The sequence below is a fragment of the Lissotriton helveticus genome, chromosome 6 (genome assembly GCF_964261635.1).
Source record: "Lissotriton helveticus chromosome 6, aLisHel1.1, whole genome shotgun sequence".
Lineage (NCBI taxonomy): Eukaryota > Metazoa > Chordata > Amphibia > Caudata > Salamandridae > Lissotriton > Lissotriton helveticus.
In genome coordinates, this window is record NC_136067.1 from 379,692,376 (window position 1) to 379,717,082 (window position 24,707).

Consider the following 24,707-nt stretch of genomic DNA (forward strand, 5'->3'; position numbering starts at 1 on the left):
GGAATTAGAAGTCAGAGAGCTTGTCCCAGGTATAAACTGCCTATCTACTTAATGGGAGGGACAAAGCTCGCAAATGGAGCAATAACAAAATACCTGGGGCGGACTAGTGTAGGAGGGAAATGGACGCTAAGAAGTTCATACACAAGGGCCGAAGCAGTCCCGAATAACATGGGAGAAGGTATCGGTCCCATGAAAAGACAACTAAAACACTATATACATCGGACTAACTTTATAATACAGTGTGAAAAGTGCGTGAGAAACAAAGAGGGTTTGTGAGGGTTTCCATGGACTCTGACGTCCACTTATCATTTCATCTGGAAATTAGAAGCCGAAAGCAGTACAGTGAATTGTACTGTCAATATTTATTTTTTCCCAAGGTGCGCTCTTATGATCAATACCATTCATTGTAATCATACATATAAATTAAACACTAATACATGAAAAAACATAGGGAGACGTTTGTAAAGGAAGGTCTGACTCTTCAGTGAGTAGCCATGATTTTTTCACTCACAGTGTAATGAACATCATACTTTTACATCGTAAATTAACTCAGACTCCTCTGTGAAACCACAGACCGGAAAAAAAAATTCTGATCAATAGGCATGAAAAAAAAATATTCGTAGCAATACTTTTATGAAGGCATGTTCACAAGTTTGAAATGTATTTTACAGTGGTAGTTGTTATAACTCAACTATCAACAGGCTTTGTCCATGTACTACAAAACAACAAATCACACTGGTCTGATGATACAATTTTATAGAAAAAATACAAAAGAAGTCAGAGCAAATATTTTACACTGGCTGTTGTACAAAAAAGCAAAACTGTTACGCTTTTATTGTGCAAAAATTCAAATCTGTGATAATTTTACATTACTCGTTATGTTTTATAATTGCACCATCTCCTTCGATTTTTCGATTGTTTTTTCTGAAACCTTGCTTTAAACAGTCTTCGTTCAACTAAGCACACTTCTTCATGGACCAAAGAAGTTTCTATGTTCAATAAAAATCCGAAGAGCTGCAGCAAAAAATTGTAGGTCCTTGGGAAATGTGATTCCTCATAGACAGTCCAATGTTTACATTCCCTGCCAACACAAGGAAGAAATAGGTACGTTAATAATCAGGAATACTCGGTGTGTTCACACAGCACAAATCTCTAAATTACGTTGGGAGGGAATTTAAGAAGCAATTAACATTTGATAGAAGCTCTTTGCTGTACATACATGCAATATCCGAGACTTGCTGCCTGTGCAGAGAGAGATATTGGTCATTAAAGGCCCATCCAGTGAGAGTTGATACTAAGAGCTGGGGACTTGTGAATGTTTTACAAGGTCATTAAAGTTACTGGCAGCGGTGAAGTCGCCCCACTGCTTTTCAGCAGTACAAAAAGGAAAAATAAAATGATAATATCATGATGTTCGGTTTAGGGCGGGGTGGGACTGGACTGTCAGAGCAGGGGGAGGAGGAAATATGTGCACTTAAGTGCGCATGACAGTTTGGCCGGCCGTCTTAGGCCGGCCAAACAGTAATGCACACTTAGCATGTTCTCCACCTGCAGCATTGCACGGCCCGGGTGGCGAACATGCACAGGCTCCCTAAGAACTCGAACCAGGCCACTCAGACCAATCACGGAACTGCTGTCATGTTGGGGACAGTAGCGTTGCGATTGGCTTAGGGAAGCCTGTTTGTGCTCCTTGTAATATTCAGCTTTTACGTCAATTGGATTAACCTTATCACCTATTGGTCCAATTTAAATAGAGCCCTGACAAAGTTCCTGCTCGGAACGAAACGCGTTGGCTGTGTGCTTTGGTTGTTAAAGATTATCTGAATAAAAAGAAAGAAATATTACTGGATTAAAAGTGCGTGTGTCTACTTTCAACGAGTGCACCTTCCACTTTCTGATGAACATTCTACCATCTTAACTTGAACTGAAGCACAGAGACTTAAATCCATTGAGCTGTCCAGTTGCACTCAGAAGCAGAATCCCTTAATAAGATGCCCATATTTGTAATAGCCATCTGATACACTGAATGCACGGCTGCACATTTCCCTAAGACTTTGTAAACGCTGTAATAATAAGGCTGACAGATCCAGAAGTCTTTTCACCTATGCGCAGTCCTTAGGATAATATTTACTGCAGAGCAAAACAGAAGTGTTTGGGGTCATATCTCAGCTTTATAAGGTCTTCTGGGTTTCAATATGCATCTTCATTTTAATAGTCTTTTTTAGGTCTTGCCTGTCTATTTACCTACGACCCAGTGTGTACAACTAATATGCAGAGAGTGGGCTTTTGGTCAGCAACCTGCCCATTACTGGAGGACTTCATTGTCTACCTCAGTTCTCTGCTTCTAAAGATGACCCACAAATGTGTAGATAAGTAGTACTCTTTTTTGGGAGCATTCATGCAAGGTGAGCACCAGAAGATACGGACTTAGAATCACATCCCAGAACTTGGAATGTAAACTGGACATACACAATGGAAAGACCAATGAGAATGAATGGAAATAACAATAATTTAAGGATATCTTCAACTATTAATAGATACATGCAAACTTAGTCACAGAACATATTCATAGAATGTTGACTAAGACCCACCACACACCTCCCTTATTTATACAAAAAAACTAAAAAACAAAATAAAACTTAAATGCATACTTCTATACACAATATAATATACACTTTACCTGTGCTTAACAAAATCCTCACATTCTTTAGGTACTATAGTGTTTCTGTTTTTGGCACCAGCACTTCCTGATGAAACAGTAATCTCAAGAATGACTGCTTCACCATTATCAATATTGTCCTTCCTAACTTTGGAGTTGAACAAATCACTTAAAAATCAGGTTCATTACACACACTTAAATCTTCCTTGACAATATTATTCACACTAGCTAATCTAGAAACACTCTACCACGTTTCATTGCTAAGCAAGGCTGTCATTTTTCCTACTTTTACAATTCTCCATACTTTGGAGAATTTGGAACCCCCTTTCTTAACATGTACATACAATTTGACTTTGACATCCTCTCCAACACGTAGTGGAATTTATTTGGAGTGCACTTTTTTTGTTCTTTAGTTTCCTTACCTACAACATTACTCTTGACTACATTGTACATTTTCTTTGAGTCACAAGTCTTACCACTGGAAAACAACCAGCTTGGATTTAATTCCTATCTTGGTTTCCTCCCTTTAAAACCCCTTCGACGCTCATGACGAGCTCAGCTCGTCATGGAGTTTCCATTGATTTCAATGGAAATTACATGGGAGAATATCAGGCACCTTAGCATCCAAGTGGTTAAGTAACACAAAAGGAGAACATTTGGTGGCCAAATTGGGTGTGCAATGATATGACCATAAAAAATCTGCTACATGTTTTTTAACATCAATACGCCCTCCAAGAGCCAATTGAATGTCTTCCATTAACGTCTTGTTAAATCTCTCTACCAAACTATTCATGTTTGGTGAATATCATGCAGTTCTTAGGTGTTGAATACCCCCAATCCTGAACTAATCAGCTACTTTACTAGCCGAGATCAATGTCCCATAGTCTGAGACCATAGAATCAAGAAAACCTTCTCTCCAGAATGTGTCTTGGAGAAAATCAATGACTGTCTCTGTGTTGCGTATGTAAGACCCACTTGTTCTCTATCCATTTTGAAAAACAGTCAATCATGATTAAAATGTAATCTTTTCCAACTCCAATGACTTTATAAGGCCCCAACAAATCAATGGCTAACTTTTTCCGTGGCTTCGCAGGCAACGTAGTGTGAACATAATCCGATTGCTGAGCTTTCAATACCTAATCCGAATTGAGGCCTAAAGGACAATTTTCTACAAAGCTGACCATATCCTTGTATGTATGTCAGTACATACTTCTGTAGTACAAAACAATTTCAGCATTTTTAAGAGTACATAGTAACATTCTATACAATATATTACAGTGCTCATAGGTGCAAGAAAGGGAGAAGCAATTTGAGTAGGATGGTTACCAAAACAGCTTCCTCACTTTCTTAATGGTGGTAAAGTTTGTCCCATATGACCTAAATGAGCAATCGATATAAGTTCATTTCTGATACCAGAAGGTGTAACATAATCACCTCATTTTCCAATTATAACCTTCCAAAACACTTGATGGTCTTTAGATAAATGCTTCTCCAATGGCCACACCTTCACAATGTACTCTCTGAGTTCCCTCAACACTTAATTACTAGAAGCAGCCTGCAACCACTCTTCTTCCATTTAAATCTATTTGACTGCTAGTACTACATCCTCCAAACTTGCCACAACACATTCTTCCTGAAGATGTGAACAACTAGAAAACTTAACTTCACCCGACAACCAATCTGCTCTCAAATTTTGCATGCCTGATATATATACCACCGTACAATTGTACACATATAATTTGGCCAACAACTTCACTAACCTGGATGAGGCTTTCCCCATACCATGCTTGGACAACAAAGAAATCAACAGTTTATGATCAGTCTTCAAATAGAAAGGTTTACCCACAAGTACATTTTGAAATGTTCCACTGACCTAGTCCACCCCAATCCTTCTCGTTCTAAGGCGCAATTCCTCGACTCAGCGACTGTCAATGGTTTGGACACAAAAGCAATAGTGCATTCCACCCCTTCTTTAATTTGACTCAAAACAGCCCACAAACCAGTGGCCCTGGCGTCCATGGTAACTACATTTACATCATTGTGGGCAAAAGAGGACAGTGGTTTACAGTCAATGACTGCCTCTTTTTAAACGTTGAAAGCACAAGGATGGTCTTCTGACCATTCAAATTTTGCCTCTTCCTTAAAGCCTGCAAAGGAAGCAAAATATCAGCTACCTTTTGTACAAATTTCGAGTAATACTAGCACAAACCCAGAAATGATTAGAGTTGTTCTTTACTACAACAATCAGAGTTGTTTAAATACATCTTTCAGATCCCGAGATTCGTATCCCAATCGCAGATTCGCTTGGAATTTGGTCTATTAAATCAGCACCAAGTCAGACAAGCGGCCGCACTAAAAACAGGTTGGAAATTAAGGGCAGCACAAGAGGACACGCTCATGGGCCTTTGTTGGACTGAGATGAACAACCAGACAAAGGCGACAAACGCCTGGAAAACAGTATTGGAGGATGCACTGTCAAACCTCAAAATGGAAAAGGCATGGAATTCCGACCAAACTTTTGCGGCTTTTAAAAAAGCAGCCAATGGGGCTGCACAGCAAAGGTCATGGATAACAGATAAAGCCGCATTAGCGAAGAAAAAACATGGTTGGATGGTGCTGGCCACGTATGAGAAAATGGAGCCGCAACCTTACTTAGTCAACCATATAACCCCAGCCACCCAAAAAACACTACTAAGATTACGGCTGGGATCCTTCATTTTAAACGACCAGACACCCGCATGGAAACAAACATGGCCGACTTCTGCCTGTAGACTATGTGGCCAAATGGAAGAATCACTGATGCATATATTGTGTATTTGTCTGTCTTTGACGAGCTTGAGACGTAATTATCTACTCCACATATTCCGTCTTTTTCAAATTAGATCATGCCACCCGGCCGTCATGCTAGCACTGAACAGCTGCAGACAGCTTGCAGGGCTGCGAGATTTTGTCAAAAGGCATCGCAGTTAATCTTGAACACTGAGAAAAAGGAGAGATAAAGGCACACATCCGAAGCATGAAGTGCTATGAACAGAGACATTGTAAGTTCATCCAGAATAATATCACTTACACAGACATTACAGAAACTTTTATTTTTAACCATTCTGTCAGTTTGTACATTTTATCTTTAAATCATTTGTTTTTATGCAACACAATTGTAAACGTTTTAATTAACTACAAACAATTAAAAACTTACTACCAGGCTTTAGCATGCATTGGATTGATTCTAATAAATCTTTCTTTTGAGAAATGCCTGTTTCAGCAATAGTGTGTCACAAATATTCTACCTCATGGGCAAATAAGTTACATTTGTCAAGACAATGTGTCATGCATTTTTCTTCTAATATCGTCAACACTTTACTCAAAATTTTGAGATGTTGATAGGGTGACTCAGCATGCACTTAAATGTCAACCTGGAATGCAACTAACCCATTGATATCCCTGAACAGACAAAGCATCAGATTCTGGAATACCGATGGGGCTGACTGCATCCTAATGTATCTTAAAGCCCCATCAGGTGTTCTAAATGTAGTAATATGTGTAGAATGACTAGTTACCTCGAACTGATTATAAGCTGCTTTAAGGTCTATGGTTGTAAAATAATTTGCCCTATTACAAATTTGCAAACATTTTGTGTACCTTAGCCAACAGATGGCAGTCCACAACAACTTGCTTTTTCACTAACCTAAGGTCCACACACATCCTTAGTTCCACAGTCTTCTTTTTAACCAAAACAACTGGAGAAATCCATTTGGATGAATTCACAGGTTCAATCACCCCCCTCCTCACACATGCTCTTAAGCATTGTGGACAACTCACACCGAACAGACAATGGAATGTGCCTTAATTTGTGTCTGTTGGGTACAAAATGCTTCTTCAGTTGAATATGGTGGGAACACCCCTTCACTTCCCCAGTTCCTTAAGAAATACACTCTCATGTTTGTGAAGAAGACTTTCTAATTTGTTTTCTCTCACCAAAACACTTTGAACCCTCACTTTCTCTTCTTTTATACATTTTTGCACTTTGGTATCAGGATTTAGGGTAATGTCAAACTTTTCTTGGTACCTTCAGCCCAATACCTGCAATGCATCAATGGCAACATACACCATGCCAATAATGGTCTGGTGTTTGAAACCTATTTCATACACAAAATAACCCAACATATTAATTTCTTTACCCCCAAATCCACACACAATAACATCCATATGTTTTCCTATACTTTTCCGAGCCAATTCTTATGAAAGAAGATACAATGGCATATGGGGATCCTGAGTCAGTCATGACATTTATACTCTCCCATCAATGTTAATTTTGCATATAGGTGGCACACATGGTTCCGAATCCACCTCATCACACATCTTTTTGATATTGCAAACCTCTTACTCCACTTTTTCAGTATCAACTCTATCACTTACACACAACACTACATTTTACATGGCTACCTCATCATCCATGATATTATCCTGCACACTAGGGGCCACATGCATCAATGTAGGATTTTGCATTTCCTAAATTGCGAAAATTAAGGAATCGCAATTTAGGAATTGCAAAATCCTATGCATCAAGAAATCCTAAAAGTTTTTAGGATTTCTTAATTTTCGGTATTTGCGATTCCTTAATTGCGAATCGCAATTAAGGAATGGCATTACATTGATTCCTATGAGGAATCAATGCCGTTTTGCACTTTTTTATTTTGCGAATCCCATTTGTTTGATGCATTGCAAGGGTGCAGAGGGGGGTCCAAAGGACCCCCCCCTGCACCCCTGAAATGTATTTTGAAGGCATGTTTAACATGAAAGTTTAAAAAATGCATTTTTGAGCATTTTCATAACTTTTTGCAAATTACCACGAGGTTCAACCTCGTGGTAATTTGCACCCCCTAATTGCTAATTCGCAATTTGAAAAACAATCATTCATTGATTTTAAGGAATCGCAAATTTGCGAATCCTTAAAAGCAATCGCATTTTTGAAAATCACTAAAAATAGCGAATTTCACAAAAATATATGATGCATCCCAAAAACTTATTTAGGAATCGCAAACAGCCGAATTTACCGATTCGCACCGTTTGCACTTCCTAAATAGGTTGATGCATGTGGCTCTAGACACCCTCTTGGGTACACTCTGACAAACGACATCAATATGCCCAACCTTGCAACACTTAAAACATTCTTTACCGGTAGCAGGACATTCTTTAAATTGGGCTGAGTGTGTTTTTTAAACCACGATTGCACATGCGCTTATTGTTCATCACAACAGCAGGTGTGTGTGTTTTCACACAAAATTCCCTTTAGAACCTACAGACCTTTTAGCATTCTAAATTGTCACTGCAGCTATCCCCATGGAAACACTGGCAACATTAACAGTTTTAAACAAATTAATGGAACGTTCTACACTCTAACAATATCAGTTACTTCCTGTAATGTTGGATTACACGGACGTAAAGGTTGTTCTTGAATTTTCTTGTCATAGCATTGTATGATTAATTGCTCCCTAATATAAGTGTTGACTTGCGCACCAAATGCACAATGAGCAGCCAGTATTCTTAATACTGAGACATGTAAGTAGATGGACTCCTCCAACAGCTGATGGAGTGTAAAAATTAAATCTTTCTAATACAATATGTGGTTCTTCAGTGAATCTTTTTCAAGTCTGCCTAATGCTTCCGAAACAAATTCTACTCAATGTGGTGCTGTCACTTCAGGGAAGTACTCTAAAATGTCTTCCGCATCCATACCTTTTAAATTGAAAAGCAACCCTTTTTTCGCTTCTGGTTCACATGAATTTCCATTAATATCCAACATGTAATTCTTAAAATGTCTCAACTATTTTTCACAATTAATACTCGGTTGAGTGGAACCTCCAAAGAATGAAGGACGAGGATTTCCACATGTAGTATTCATATTGATAAAAACCAACACCACACTGTAAAATGTTAGTCAAAGTCTTCCGCATAATTCCCAGAATAGTGAAGTAAAAATATGGTAGGCCCAAATTTGGTAAATGATAATAAAGATTTCACCTGAGAATGATGTACAATAATGTTCATTGTGCATCACCAACTAAAACTGGGCACACTGCGTGACCCAAAATGACAAAAGAGGTGAAAAACCCAAAAAAACTGTTACCGCTCTAACTCCAATGATTTGTTCCCCAAAACAATATGGCCACCAACAATGTGCATGCATTGCCGTATCCTTTTCAGTATGCCTCCACATGTCACAGCATGATTTTGGCGCGGCTCCTCTGCTCTCAGCAAGTGGCTCGCGGTTTGATCGCGGCAATGCTGTCTGTTGCTGTGTGCTGCTCTCCTGCTCCCAGGATTGTGGTATTGCTCGAATCTGGGTCCGCGCTGACTTCTGCTCAACTGTTCACCCAATTACATGCAAATCCACCAAATCTCCTCAATTCCTGTCGAATCGGCCGTTCACACATGCTTCCCGTACGTAGGCAGGAAGAACTTATGCGATAAATCGGCTTCAGTACTGCCAAACCTTGGAATATGGCAAAATCCAAATACGACTCCACTCATGCCACACCATGTACAGAATAAGGATTAGTTACTTACCTGTAATCCTAGTTCTCTTCCAGGGGTATCCTCATCAAAGTCATAAGCATTAGAATATTCCCGCCCATGCGCGGGACACAGGAAACAATATATTATATGTGCCCCACATATATATAGACATATATATATATAAATATATATATATATAAAAATAAGCAATTGCAGCCAAATAAAACAATAGAGCTGGAATATGCCGTGAAGAATTTCCACCATACAGTGTATTTTGCATTAGAAACATGAGAAACAACACCAATGCTTGTTTAGAAACTGTTTTAATGCTTAGAAAACAGTAGAAATTCTCATAACACACTGTAAGCATATACAGCTCCCAGGCTGCATTGCAAATCCCCAGTCTAAAAAGACTGAAAAGCTAACCTGTAGCTGAATGTACTAAAACTGACGCCGTGCCTTTAAGGCACCTCTGCCCCTAGCTTCCCATCATGCCTCAGGGGTTACAGTTAGGTCAGTTGTTCTTTTCGGAGACTGAAAACCAAACCATGGTAATAACAGGTTAAAAAACATCTCCTATGTAATAAACAAAGTCCTTTGCCCGGGGAGGCGGGAGGGTTGCTTATGACTTTGATGAGGATACCCCTGGAAGAGAACTAGGATTACAGGTAAGTAACTAATCCTTCTCTTCCAGGGGATCCTCATCAATAGTCATAAGCATTAGAATAGAGTAGCGAGCCTCACCTCATCCCTGCGGGCAAAGGAATCAACAGATAACATTCATATCCGTAGGCCCAAAAATAGGCCTTATTCTACCCAAATAGGTTTCTCAAGGAGGCTTGCCCTACTTGAGAATCCGCTCTGGAATCAGACTCTAGGCAATAATGCCTTGTAAAGGTATGGACTGATTTCCATGTCGCAGCCTTGCATATTTCTGACATAGGAATGTCATGCAAAAAAGCTATTGTGGCTGAGCTTTGGGTGATTGCAACAAAGGTTTGCCAGCCAGCTGGTATGCTAGTTTGATACAAGAGACAATCCATCTGGAGATGGATCTTTTGGCTGCTGCAAACCCGGTCCTCATAGCACCATAATTGACAAACAGTTGGTCTGTCTTTCTGGTGTCCTTAGTTTTTTCTAGGTAAAACTTTAGCACCCGTTTAAGATCTAACGAGTGCAACGACCTCTCAGCTGGGGTCGATGGGTTAGGAAAGAACGAAGGAAGGGTAATCGTTTGATTTATATGAAAATCCGATACCACCTTTGGAAGAAAAGATGGGTGAGCCCTCATTACTACTCTGTTGTGGTGAAACACAGTGTAAGGTTCCTTGGTGCAGAGTGCTTGTATCTCGCTAACCCTGCGCGCAGAGGTTATTTCCACCAAGAAGGCCGCCTTCCAAGTGAGATGCTGCAAGGAGGCCTTGTGTATAGGCTCAAACGGTGTAGACATCAGCCTGGAGAGAACCAGGTTCAACTCCCAGGGAGGAGAAGGATTGCTCACAGGGGGATAGACCTTCTTTAATCCCTGAAGGAAATCTTTCACCACTGGGACTTGAAAAAACGATGTTTGTGCAGGTGATTTTCTGTACGCTACTATGGCGGATAGATGAACCCTAATAGAAGCGTATTTCAACCCTGATGTCGCTAAGTATAGGAGGTATGGAAGAACTACCTCTTCTTGCCCTTTGGTAGGATCAAAGCCATGGTCCTTACACCAAATGAAAAATCGTTTCCACTTGAACGCATAAGACGCCCTTGTGGAAGGTCTCTTTGCCTCTCTTAAAATATTCATACATTCCGGAGGCAGATTTAAGTGACCATATTGCAAGACCTCAGGAGCCATGCAGTCAGGTTCAGCGACGGGAGGTTGGGATGCAGGATCCTCCCGTTCATCTTGCTCAGCAGGTCTGGCCTGCACGGAAGACGTCTGTGTGGACACAGCGACAGATGTAACAGGTCTGGATACCACCATTGTCGCGGCCAATCTGGAGCAATTAGGATCATGTCCATGCTCGATCTGATGAGCTTGGCCACCACCTTCGGAATCAGTGCCAGAGGGGGAAAAGCATAAGCGAACATTCCTGTCCACTCCAGCAGGAGAGCGTTCCCTTGCGTCCCTGGCCGGTGGAACCTGGACGCGAAGGCGTGGCATTTGGCGTTTTCGTCGTCCGCAAATAAGTCTATGTCTGGACGACCCCAGCAACGGAAGAGTTCTTCGACTACTTCGTCGTGTAGCACCCAGTCTGGCTGATCTTCCAAGTGCCTGCTGAGTGCGTCCGCTTTTGTGTTTAGCTCGCCTGGAAGGTGCACTGCCACCACCGACAGTCCCCGAGCCAGAAGCCAGTGCCAGATTGTCTGGGCCTCCAGAGACAGAGGGCGAGATCGAGTTCCTCCCTGCTTGTTCAGATAGAACATAGTTGTAGTGTTGTCCGTCTGAACCAGGATTTTGTCCGTTGATATTGCTGGAAAGAACGCTTTGAGCGCCAGATGAACTGCTCGAAGCTCCAGCATGTTGATGTGGTATGTCTGAAGGTTGGTCGACCAGCGACCCTGAATCTGAAGATGACCCATGTGAGCACCCCAGCCTTCTAGAGATGCGTCCGTTACCACAGACAGCGAAGGAAGAGGTTGCTGAAAAGGGACTCCCTGCAGGACATTCCGAGGGCGAGTCCACCACTTTATTGAGGTCAGTGCTGATTGAGACAGGATGATTCGGTCCTCCCAATCTCCAGTCGCTTGGTCCCACTGATCCTCCACAGACTCTTGTAGAGGCCGCATCCTCAACCTGGCGTTTGGTATTAGGAAGATGCAGGACGCCATGGAGCCCAAAAGAGACGCTACTTCTCGCACCTTTGGACGAGGAGACTGAAGTAACTTTTTGCATTTTTGCCCCATGGAAGACAGTCTCTCCTGCGAAGGAAACGCTCTTCCTAACTTTGTGTCTAGAACTGCACCCAGATAGTGGATAGTTTGCGTGGGCTGCAGGACTGATTTTTCTGTGTTCACGTGGAGGCCGAGCCTGTGTAGTTGTTGGAGACACAGGTGACAGTCTTTGGTGGCTTGACGAGGGGACGGACTCTTCAGGAGCCAGTCGTCTAGATATGGGTACACAAAGAGACCTTTTTTGTGTAGACACGCCGCTACCACTGCCATGCACTTGGTGAAGACCCTTGGTGCGGATTTGAGCCCGAAAGGAAGCACTTTGAACTGGTAATGCTTGGTCCCTACCAGGAACCTCAAGTACTTTCGATGACCTGGTGTAATAGGAATGTGGAAGTACGCGTCTTGTAAATCCACCGAACACATCCAATCTCCGATTTGTAGATGAGGACATATTTGGTGGAGTGCCAACATGCGAAACTTCTCTTTGACCACCCCTTTGTTGAGGAGTCGAAGATCCAAAATCGGTCTGAATTTGCATTCTTGATCTCTTTTGGGGACAAGGAAATATCTTGAGTACACTCCTTTCCCCCTTTGGGAAAGGGGTACCTCTTCGATTGCGTTTTTCTTTAAGAGGACGCTCACTTCCCTTTTGAGGAGCTCTAGTTGGTACGAGCGAGACTTTTTTGGAGAAATCGGTTGTGGTTTCTTCCGGAAACGTAGCGCATATCCATTGCGCAGTATATTCAGCACCCACCGATCTTTTGTGATGCTGACCCACTCTGCCAGGTGTTGTGCAGCACTTCCTCCCACTGGAGTGGGTAACGGCGACAGAGGAAGCCACTGCTCAAGCCTTGCCTCCTCTAGGCGTGGTAGAGGACTGATTATGTCCGCCTCTGCCTCTGCTAGACCTTCCTCCTCTGTATTGCGGCTTTCCTTGTGGCTTGTTTTGAGACCATTGAGGGGTTTGAACCCTCTGTTGGCCTCCCCGGTTCTTGTTGGTCTTGAAGCGTCGTTTGAACGGCGCTTTCTGTTTTTCCAGACCCACTGCCTTTACTGTGTCTAACTCAGTCTTCATACGGGCCATTTCCTGATCGGCATGCTCCCCGAAGAGTGAAGATCTGGAAAAAGGTAGATTGAGGATGCGCTGCTGGGCATCTGGTTTGAGTCCAGTTAAACGCAGCCAAGAGGATCTCCTCGCACATATCCCATGTGAGTAGTTATGTCCTGCTAGTAGGGCGTTATCTGCTGATGAACTAATCATTTGGTTTGCCACCAAACAGCCCTCCGTCACTGTCTCCTCAAAGTCCTTCTGGTCTTCCTTGGGCAATTTCCCTTTGAATCGTTCCATGGAATCCCATAGGGCTCTATCGTACCTTCCCAGAAGGGCTGATGCACTAGAGACTTTCAGGGATGAAGCTGCTGTGCTGCATACCTTGCGTCCCCAAGAATCTTGCGTCTTGCTGTCTTTGTCAGGAGGAACTGACGAAGAAGGAGCGACTGTGTGATTCTTCTTAGCTGAGGCTACTATAACTGAGTCCGCCGCAGGCTCTCCTTTAACAAAGATAGGATCTGAGTCGGCCGGCCTATATTTCTTTTGGATACGTGCCGGTACTGCCCTGATCGTTGCTGGCGTGAGGAAAACCTCTTTGATTGGGTCCATTATCCCTGGAACCAATGGGAGCAAAGGCCGTGTATATGATTTGTGATGAAGGGTCTCAAAAATCACCGTAGTGGACACCTCTGGAGTAGTCATCTCTATATTAAGTTTGTGAGCACCCCTTTGCAAGACGTCCAGATATGTGTTGACGTCGTCAAGCGGGGAAGCTCTTGATCGAGGACTGTCTGCCAGCGTGGGAGAGTAATCCCCTTTAGAAGATCTAGATGAAGAAGAAGATGAGGATGATGGAGTTCTTCTTCTCCTGTGGTGAGAATTCCCCTTCCTCACTGGTGTCCTAGGTCGTTCCTCCCTTCGAGGAGAACGTCTCGATCTCTCAGTCCGTACCTCCTTTCTCGGTGTTCGAGATCTGGGTTGTTCCCTTGGTGATCGGGAGACCCTGGGGGTATGCGATCTGTCCGCTCTTCTCTCTCGTGAGCGTGATCGATGAATGGCAGGACTCTGTCCCTCTACCTCTTCTGCCAGCTGCTGAAGAGGGGACCTGTGGACTGGACTCAAGTACCTTTGTAGTCTCTCCGCTGCTCCAGAATCCTTCCATTTACTCAACGGACCATACCATCTTGGCGAGAGTCTTGCCTGTGTGATGTACCGCCGCTGGGGACTCTTTTGCACAGGACTCCTACTCCTAGAAGAGGACCTCGATGAACCAGAGGCACTTAAGGAGGAATGGAGCGAAGCAGATTGTGTCACTAGGACTGTTGAAGGCACTGAAGGAGATCTCCGTCTCACCGGTGTTGGAGGACGCCTCAAAAGCCTTTCCCTCGACGTCGAACGCCTCTGCGGAGTCGACGGAGTGATCACCTTCGACGTTGAATGCTTCGACGTTGACCTGCTGCCCCTCGACGTCGATCGGCGGTGACGAGCCGACGACGGAGTCTTCTGCCTCGACGTCGAACGGCATCGTTCTGCCGTCGACGGAGGGCTCGACGTCGAACGGCGTTGCTCTGCCGTCGACGGAGGTCTCGACGTCGAACGGCGTTGCCCTGCCGTCGACGGAGGTCTCGACGTCGACCGACCTTGGTCTGTCGGCGACGGAGAAGTCAATCGACGTTGTCCTGTCGTCGACGATGCCCTCGACGTTGACCTGACATGCGACGTCGAGCGCCGACGTGCCGTCGATGACGATCCCTTCCTCGACGGCGAGCGTCCGAGGGGGTTCCTACTCCTCGACGCCGAGCGTCTCCGTGGAGACGTCGGCGGAGGTGTCACACTCTTAGAAGCCTGTCGACGTTGAGACGACGGCGGGTGTGATCTGTGCCTCGACGCCGATCGTTGCCTGGTTGACGACGGCGGAGGTGATTTAAATCTTGACGCCGATCTTCTCGTCGACGGCGATCTCGTGGCTTCTCTCGACGCCGATCGTCGCCTAGTTGACGACGGCGGATCTTTCTTCGTCGTCGGTGAACTCTTCGACGACGACTCCCTCATCGACGCCGGTCCCGACGTCGACGGAGCTTTTTCTCTCGAACTGTCCATCAGATGTCGTTTTTTCAGCGCCGAGCCCGGCGCTGAGGTTGATGGACGCTCTGACTTGCCTTTGGAGGGAGTTCTGGGTCTCTTTGAACTCTTCCTCTCTGTAGATCTTCCTCTCATGGATCTCTGGGCCAGACCAAAGAGCCTGTTCCTCTCTCTGTCTTTAAGAGTCCTGTCAGACAGATTTTTACAATGTGAACAGTCTTTAGGATCATGATCCTCTGGCAAACATAAAATACAGACCTCATGAGAGTCTGTTCTTGCCTTCTTGTGGCCAAAAGCAGGGCAATCATCAAATAATGAGGGCATCCTGACAGGAAAACCTCTCAAAAAATAGACTGCTAAGCAGTTATTTACTTGACCCTGATGTTAAAAGTCAAAGTAAATCAAAAAATTGTTCTCTAGAAGATTTTCTGACTGAAAAAGGCAGAAAAGTGTGGAGCTGTGTATCCAGGGTCCTTCCTGAAGGAGCCGGAAAGAACAACTGACCTAACTGTAACCCCTGAGGCATGATGGGAAGCTAGGGGCAGAGGTGCCTTAAAGGCACAGCGTCAGTTTTAGTACATTCAGCTACAGGTTAGCTTTTCAGTCTTTTTAGACTGGGGATTTGCAATGCAGCCTGGGAGCTGTATATGCTTACAGTGTGTTATGAGAATTTCTACTGTTTTCTAAGCATTAAAACAGTTTCTAAACAAGCATTGGTGTTGTTTCTCATGTTTCTAATGCAAAATACACTGTATGGTGGAAATTCTTCACGGCATATTCCAGCTCTATTGTTTTATTTGGCTGCAATTGCTTATTTTTATATATATATATATATATTTATATATATATGTCTATATATATGTGGGGCACATATAATATATTGTTTCCGGGGTCCCGCGCATGGGCGGGAATATTCTAATGCTTATGACTATTGATGAGGATCCCCTGGAAGAGAAACATGGATGCTCCCTCTGTATCCTTCTCCGTCTCATCGCAAAAATGTGGTACGTAAAGATGTCCCACAAACGTGTAGATAAGTAGTACTCTTTATTGGAGCATTCATGTAAGGTGAGCACCAGTAGAAACAGACCTAGAATCACATCTTACAACTTGGAATTTAAACTGAGCATATACAATGGAAAGACCAATGAGAATGAATGTGTATAACAATAATGTTAGGAAATCTTAAACTACCAATAAATACATGCAAGCTTAGTTACTGAACTTTGCCATAGAATGTTGACTATGACTTACCACAATAGTATTTCTCATTGATCTTGTTTTTGTCCTGCACCTGGATCATTGCTGCTTTACACCATTAATGTTGATATGAGAGGGCTAGTTTTTATTTCACTTTCAGCACTCCAAGACAATGCATCACTTCACTCTGAGAGCAGAGTTCTGCTTTTAACCAGACCCTACACATAATAGCCTCCTTTTCACGTCTTGAATTAGGCAAGAGGCTGAAGACCTGGCTTTTCGAGTAGAGCCACTAGGCCCCTAGATTTCGAGTAGAGACACTAGGCCCTAGATTTCACACATGCTCAGCGCCAGGATACCCTACTGGATGCTAGTGCACTCTACAAATTGGAATACCATTGTTTCCCAGGTATACTTTAATCTTAATTTACCAATCTAAAAGGCAGTTGTTCATCTTGGAACAGTGAGTTAATAATGAAGTACTAAAAAAATAAAACAATGATGGCTGCTGGTGCATCATTACACATACACATTCATGGGTAACCATCTTCAAATGTTTTTCATTATACTTTGTGAGATAAACCAGTCCATGAGGGCCACTGTCAGCATGCGTGAGGTCATCTCGAAAAGTGTTTCTATCTCCTATCAATTTAATGTTCCAAGATGGCTAACAACCATTTTCGGACAGTGAAATGATATTAAGGAGTGTGATGCCAAACCTAACAAGCCTTGGCAAAAACAATTGATCTGTGCAGTGGTTGAGACATTAACTTAGATTGTAGCTTACCGGTTAATAAACATCGTATTCTTTTTTGACATTGAATCACTGACTGCACATTAAATGTATTGCTATTTATTTACTGAGTCTGACATCATCTGACTTTACCATTGTAATCACTTCATAGAGGACACTGTGGTTGCCTTACTTTACTCCCATGAAGAGAAAAGTTCAGTGAGGGAGTAAATTAGTTATGCAATTGGAATGTAACAGTATTTACAGCCATGGAACAGCAGTGCTACATGAAAGCACACCAACAAGATAACATCCGTTAACTGATCCATAATCCTAAGGAAACGCCTCACCAACACCCATGAAAGAACATATTAGACAGCACACCAGTGTAAAAACTCATATACCAAAATACAATCACAACTTGGAAACAAAGCCATCTAGTTGGCCAAACTATTCAGTCTTATGAGCCAGTCACATTCCGCACACAATCATCTCCCTCTGAACCACAAGAACATGTTAGCAAGACTGACAATTGAAAACCTCAAATACACACTACAGCACCAAAGTCATATAACTAGTAAACCGATGATTACCAACAATAAACATTACTCATGCTTACCAGTGCCAATAAGAGAACCTACTGAAAAGTCCTTTCGCACAATAATGCATCAAAGGTGTTCAAGCAAAGATTCCCAAGCACCACATCCACACCTCATAAAATTAACCCTTACAGAGCCTAAAGATTTTTTTAATGAACTTGAAAAACCCTCACACACATATTACAGCCCCAAAGTAAATTTCTAGCTATCAAAGGCCTATTACCTATGCAACACAATAAACCCCTCAGGCAATGCACAACCGTTTGTAATAATGACATCAAAGGTAATGTACTATATCTCTGACACAAACACACCCCTCAAAGCCTTTAGGACCACATAGGTATTTATTTTATTTTTTTAATATTTTTATTTGCATTTTATCAAAACTCAACATTACAGTCGTGAAATCAGCAGTGTATCGACCTCTACTCCCACACCCACCCACCTCCAAGCCACAAATCCCTGTCATGATACAAAACCTTCCGTTTCAACATCTACTGATACAAAGTACCATTTTCATGTCGTATCTCACTCTGAGCCCTCCTGTCGGCGTTCTAGGTTCCGGATACCCAGATTTTCAAGTAACCCCCTCATAACCCCCCATCCAACCCATGGTAATGGCGCCATTTGGTCCAGACCCTCGAACAAATTTTGGGCACCCCCTAGCTTTATACGTTACTCTCTCGGCTGCCATGTAAGGATCCAACCCCCTTCTCCATTCCTCTAGTCCTGGCGGCTCCGGTGACCCCCAATACTTTGCAATATCCCGTTTAGCAACTACTAGTGCGAGAACTAGGAAGGTAAGGAGTGGGCGCGGCAGGTCTACCTCATTAGTCATACCCAAGAGTGCCAGCTTGGGTTCCTGTTGGAGCGGGACCCCCAGAACCTCCCCCAGTTCCGTGAAGATGTGTGTCCAGTAGTGTTGTATCTTATCGCATGCCCAAACGGTGTGATAGAAATCTCCTTCATGTTGGTGGCATCTAAGACAATACGGGTCTTCAATTTTCCACATTCTATGGAGGCGCAGTCTATCGTAATAGGTTCTGTGAAGCACATTGAACTGAATAAGACGTAGTCTCGATTTAATTGCTACCTCCCGTGGATGCATTAGTACTATATCCCAGACCAGGTCTTCCATACCTCCCACCTCCGCCTCCCACGTGTGTCTAAGCTTCGCCAGGTCACCTAGCATATTGTTAGTTAAGGTTTTGTATCCCTTGGATCCGTTCTTGGAGTAGCCGTCCCTCCAAAGGTGCATATTCTGGGATGTCGTTTAGTTGAATATTCTGGGCTTGCCACGCATGCCTCAGCTGGGTATATTTAAAGAGCTGTGAGTGATGAAGTCCAAAGTCTGACTTCAGGGCCATAAAGGATTTCAGCTCCCCTTTGGCGATCACATCCCCTATAGTGGAGATACCTATGTCGTCCCATCTTTGGAAGCCGCATAGTTTATTGAGTTCAGTTAACCACTGACAGTGCCATATCGGCGTTTGCCGGGTGGGCTTCTTCTCCCATCCCATTCGCTGTGTGGCCTTTGCCCACGCATTTAACGTCAGAGTCGTCGCTGGGAGGAGCGGTGCCCGTTTAATACCCCCATAGAGATAGTACAACAAGTTCTGTGACGATAATTTAAGCCTCTCTAGGGCATATGTGGGATGGTCCGCCGAGGCATGTAGCCAATCATTAATTGGCACCATGTGTTCCGCCCAGTAGTAGGCCTCCAGTTTAGGGAGTGATATCCCCCCACTATATTGGTGCCTTTGGAGCGTAGTCAGGGCCACTCTAGGTTGTTTACCCAACCAGAGAAAGGTTCTCAGGTCAGCGTGGATTCTAGCCATTAACTTTGTCGGAAGCGGATAGTATTTGTTCTGTAAGGCATAGAGGTATTTAGGTAGGATGATCATCTTACATGGCCGCTCGACCTAGCAGTGTGAGCGGAAGCTGTCTCCAGCGGTCCATATCTGCCACGGAAGTCATTATGATCCGTCCCAGGTTCTTTTGAAATGACAGCGTCTTATCAAGGGTGATGTATATCCCAAGATACTGGAAGCCCTCCACCGTCGTAAGTAATTTCCCTGTCAGCCTCCCCCATCGGTTCCGTCCCCCAGGGTCATACAAGATAGACTTGTGCCAATTTATAGCGTATCCCGCTCGTTTGCCATAGTGCTCTAATTCCCGGAAAAGCTCCGGGACTGTGGTCTCAGGTTTCTTAATATACAGAAGGACATCATCCGCGTAAAGCGATATCTTTTCTTGTGTGGGTTCTGAGTCAATCCGCGCAAACCCGGAGACACCCTCATTATGTCGGATCCTGGCTGCCAGTACCTCAATAGTAAGGGCAAAGAGGAGAGGTGATAGGGGGCAGCCCTGACGGGTCCCTCTCTGAATCCGAAATTCACGCGAAAGCCTCCCGTTCACTCTCACCCTGGCTCGTGGTGCCGTGTAAAGGAGCTGGACCCACTTCTGGAACCTAGGGCCAAAACCAAATTTTTGCAGCACGGCATAGAGGAACGGCCAGTGGACCGCGTCGAAGGCCTTCTCCGCGTCGAGGGAGAGAAACCAGTGTGGGTCGCTACATCCCTGCACTTCCTGTAGCCAATTGTGGGTGCGTCTAAGGTTCAGTCTGGTTGCTCTGTCCGGTAGGAAGTCTGTTTGGTTCAGATGTATAAGGTCTGGGATCACTACCTCAGGCGGCGCGCCAAGATGGTCGCTAGAATTTTCACTTCTGTGTTTAGGAGGGAGATGGGGCGGTAGGACGCACTGTCCTCTCTCGGTTTGCCCTCTTTATGGATCGGGACCATCGTAGCCAGGGATGGGTCTGGGGGGAGCCCTCCCTCCTGGTAGGCCCCAGTAAAGAGGTCCTTCAAATGGCGAGCCAAGAGGTCCGCCGTACGCTTATAAAACTCAGCCGGGTAACCATTCGGTCCTGGTGTTTTACCCGGTCTCAGTCTGGCGACAGCTTCTGATATGTCGTCTACTGTGATGTCCGCCTCCAACGCCATAAGGGCCTCAGGAGACAGTATGGGCAGGTCCGTTTGTGCCATATATTGTATAGCGTCTTCAAGCGTCCCCAGGTCTCTGGCTGAGTAAAAGAGTTCGTAGTGTGCAGCGAATGTTTCGGAAATTTGTGCATCAGCACTGACTAGCATCCCGTCCTCGGTCCTAACGTGTTCCACCCATCTAGCCGCTCGTTCCTTTGTACTTAACCAAGCCAGTAGTTTGCCTGACTTATCCCCTACGTCGTAAAGACGGTGAAGGGTGGCCAGGGATTGAGTTTTCCCCTCATTAGTAACCAACTCTCTGTACTTTCTCTGGGCATCTAGCAGTCTTCTAAGAGTCTCTGCCTGCTTCAAACTCTGGTATTCCCTCTCTAAACCCAGAATAGTCTGTTCCAATGCCGTGACCTCGGCTTGGAGTTGACGTCTTTCCTCTCCCAGTCTATTTTGTATTCTATCTCGCAAGACCGGTTTCAGGGCTTCCCAAAAGGTGACTTTCGACTCTACTGTTCCCTCATTTTCAGCCACATAGACCTTAATGTCTGCTCTCAAGCCACGCAGAATAGACGGCTTTTGAAGGTTCCAGGCTGCAAGACGCCAAGTGGTCCCCCCAGTGCCCCGAGTGTGTCCTACCCTGACTAACAAAGGTGAATGGTCAAAGATGCCCCTAGCCTTATAGTCAGCAGTGTCGTCAACCCTCAAGTACTGTCTAGCCATAAATATATAGTCTAACCTTGAGAACACCTTATGGGCCCCAGAGTAGTATGAGTAGGCTATTTGAGTGGGATGCAGCCATCTCCAGATATCTGTGAGCCCTATATTAGCACTCTGTTGGGAGAGGGTAGTCTGGTTCCCCCTCTGCATGTAGTCCCGGACTGATCCTGTCCTATGTCCATCACGTCGTTAAAATCACCTCCCAAGATTTGGATGGTGTCAGCCGTTTCTAGAAGTATGTTTGCAAGAGCCTTAAGCGTATTTGCCTGTAGCTTGGGCGGAGCACAAACTGAGATAATCGTGTATGTACGCCTAATCCATGACCCCTGAACCCCAGCATAAGTCCCCAGTGGATCTATCCAGGTGCGCGTGATACAGAATGGGGCCACACAGGTATTTTACCTTTAAACCACACTGACCACATACAATATCTTGCGACAACCACTGGAATCAATGACGCGTTACACATGCCTAGGCTGTCCTGTTTTCAGTTTCTATTTTTGGCAAATTCTGGTGGGGTTTTTTCAGTGTTTTCAATATCTTAAAAAACAGTTCTTTTCAGTGGTTACACATTTTCACGCCACTAAAAACAACAGAAACAGTGTTTTTCCGGTGTTTATGGAACGTTTTGTTTTTATCATTTCTTGCTTTCTGCACTGAAAGAACATGGTATAAAGACAGTGTACGTATAGTGTATGAGGTCCAAAGAGATTTTTGCTAATTAATCTTATTGTAGTACACCATACAATACTTCTTCAGTGAGTCTTTGGTCATGTGCGCTCGCACTTTCCTTCCCACGTAAACTTCTGTGAAAAGGCCCTCTCAGCATTCATAGCCCCTTGGGCTGAGAACCGTAAGCTTAGGGACACAGTTGGGATGACTCTTTCTTAATGCCACATAAAGCACAAAATGATAAATATTTGCGTTTTAGTTCCTGGGAATAGGAAAACAGTGCACCACTAGAAACTATGGTCTGATGTATTAAGGGTTTTTACCCATTCTCTGTGGTTAAATGTGATGACACATATTAGAAAAGATTTTTATAAAACTAGCCATTTTACCTATCAGTGAAAGAATCAAATGCAGCCAAAATATCAAATATGAGTTTGATATGTCCTTATTCTCTACAGTTTATAAAATAATTAAACTAGACCTAAAACATGAAACTAAACCCTGCATCTTTAGACCAAAGGCCATAAAACTGAAAAAAGTAAAAGGAAGAAGAAACAATATTTTAGTGGCATCCCTAAAGAACAAAACTCAAGCAGAATAATGTTAGCCACTCTTTCTTACTGCTAGCTTGTATAACAAAGTTACATTTTATTGACCCCTTCAGTAAGAACAAAATGACTTTCACTTTCTTTTTCCTTTCTTTGAATGGCATTTAGTTTGTGGTTGTGCAGGTGTTTTTTCAGTGTTTATATGTTTTCACCGGTGAGGGCTATTTTTCTTTCTGTGGGGTTTTATCAGTTATTATAGGTTTAAACCTAAAACCCCACAGCCTACACATGCCATACAAATGACAAATATGCTATAAAAATGCTGATCACTTTAATTGATTGTTAGTGGTGGTGTGCTTTCTTAGTGTCTTGAAGGCAGGCTTAAAATAGGTTGAGTCGCCTTATACGTAAAAAAAAGCATATTGGGAGAAAATCTCTGACTCTTGTTAAAAAGGCTCAGTTCTTTGTTGCACTTTCTGTGACTCAGGGCCTGTTTGCAATCCCTTTGTTTTAACGGGAACTATGCCAGTGAGCACAGTCATTATACAACTAGAGAGAGTTAGAAAAACAATTTGTATCTTAACTAATCAAATTGAAGTAGGATAGAATCAGCACTGAGCTTTCATTATCGCCCAATTGTTCTGCATCTTCTAAGAATTCTATTCGGTCATGTAGCAATGCTTCAATAGACTTTATATCAACCTCTTCTTCCCTGAGCTGAAGTTGAGGAGATTGACACTGTACAGCTGCCCACACAGTGGTAAACCACAACATCTACATGGGTCATACTTACCCATAGAGTACAGAGAGATGTGTGGCAAACATATCATGGTATTGCTGCAGCTCATAAACCCAACAGACAAGCAGCCATTTCAACAATACAACCGTATAACATTGCGTGTGCTCCTGTAGTACACGACTATTTCTGTGGTCATACGGCAGTCAGAGGGTACTGGGCAGCTAAACTTAGCATTACTGTTGCTTACCACGTATGTCCTGAGGCTAGTGTTACACTCAAACTGATTAACCAAGTGTCAGGAATCCTGGAGTTCATACTCCTCAGGGATTGTGTTCAGTGCTGTCGGGAGACAGGCACATTTCTTAGACTTTGCGATACAAGCTTGCTATAGGCCAGTGGAGGCTAGGGAGGCAAAGGAGGTTCGAGTCACAGGGTAACACCGATTAGCACTTCTGGAGCAAGGCGGAAAGAGCCGGTACATTCTGGAAAAAGGTGGCATGTTCCAGACGCTTCTGGGTCAGTAAGAACTAAGAAGATTCAAGCTCCCATCACAGCGTAATGCTTTGCTAGGCAACAGCGGTTGATGTGTTCAACCGTCTGGTCAGCTTAGCTTGTGTTCCCTACATCTGTTTTTTTTTTGTTGCTCCTTTCAGTTCCCTCAATGGTTAGGGCAACTCATGTTAACCATTCCTTTCAAAGATCCAGCATTTTGGTTGCTGCCATTCTGTAATTCCTGCTCAAATGGCAAACACCCTAAGTCATCTTGATTCTAGGATCTCAGCAATTGGAGGCAGGACTTCATATTCGGTTCCCAGACTGGAGTCTGGTCCTCTTTAGGGGCTAGGCATGGCCTTCCCACTTCGCTACCCAAGACATTGCACCGATACTCTCAAGACAGTGTATGTTGTTTGTATATTTAGATTAACGGTACCATGTTTTACAAGATTACGGGGGTTACCAATCAGTTCACTGCAAACTGAGGGTCTTTGAGGCAGGCCTTACACTAGCCTATGCTTCCGAGGCCAGCAGGTCGAGACGCTTACGCAGTTTTCACAGTCACTACAGATTTAGGAATTCCTTACAAATCTTATTTCACTGAAAGGGGAAAGAGTGGGGTTAGCATCAGAATCCCTTGGCCTACACCAGTGAAATCCTGACACTTGGAAAGAGGATGTGGCCTAAAGGCTAGAGCGGTTGACCTCGAAGCTGGGGAACTGGGTTCGAGTCTCGGCAGGGACGCTCTACATCCTCTGATTCTGGACAAATCACTTAATTTCCCCGTGCCTAACAAAATGATTGTGTACGTTTGTAACGC

The 24,707-nt window shown here is 43.8% G+C and overlaps 1 protein-coding gene across 1 annotated transcript in view; it reads right to left on the reverse strand.

Annotated features, from left to right (window-relative positions):
* Positions 1-343: 343 nt before the first annotated feature.
* TAF1B (TATA-box binding protein associated factor, RNA polymerase I subunit B) overlaps positions 344-24,707 on the reverse strand; it is a 913,471-nt gene continuing 889,107 nt past the window's right edge. The window contains exon 15 of the mRNA XM_078647821.1: positions 344-1,081. Within this exon, the coding sequence (XP_078503947.1) occupies positions 877-1,081 (205 nt within the window). The 3' untranslated portion in view covers positions 344-876. The remainder of the gene's footprint in view (positions 1,082-24,707) is intronic.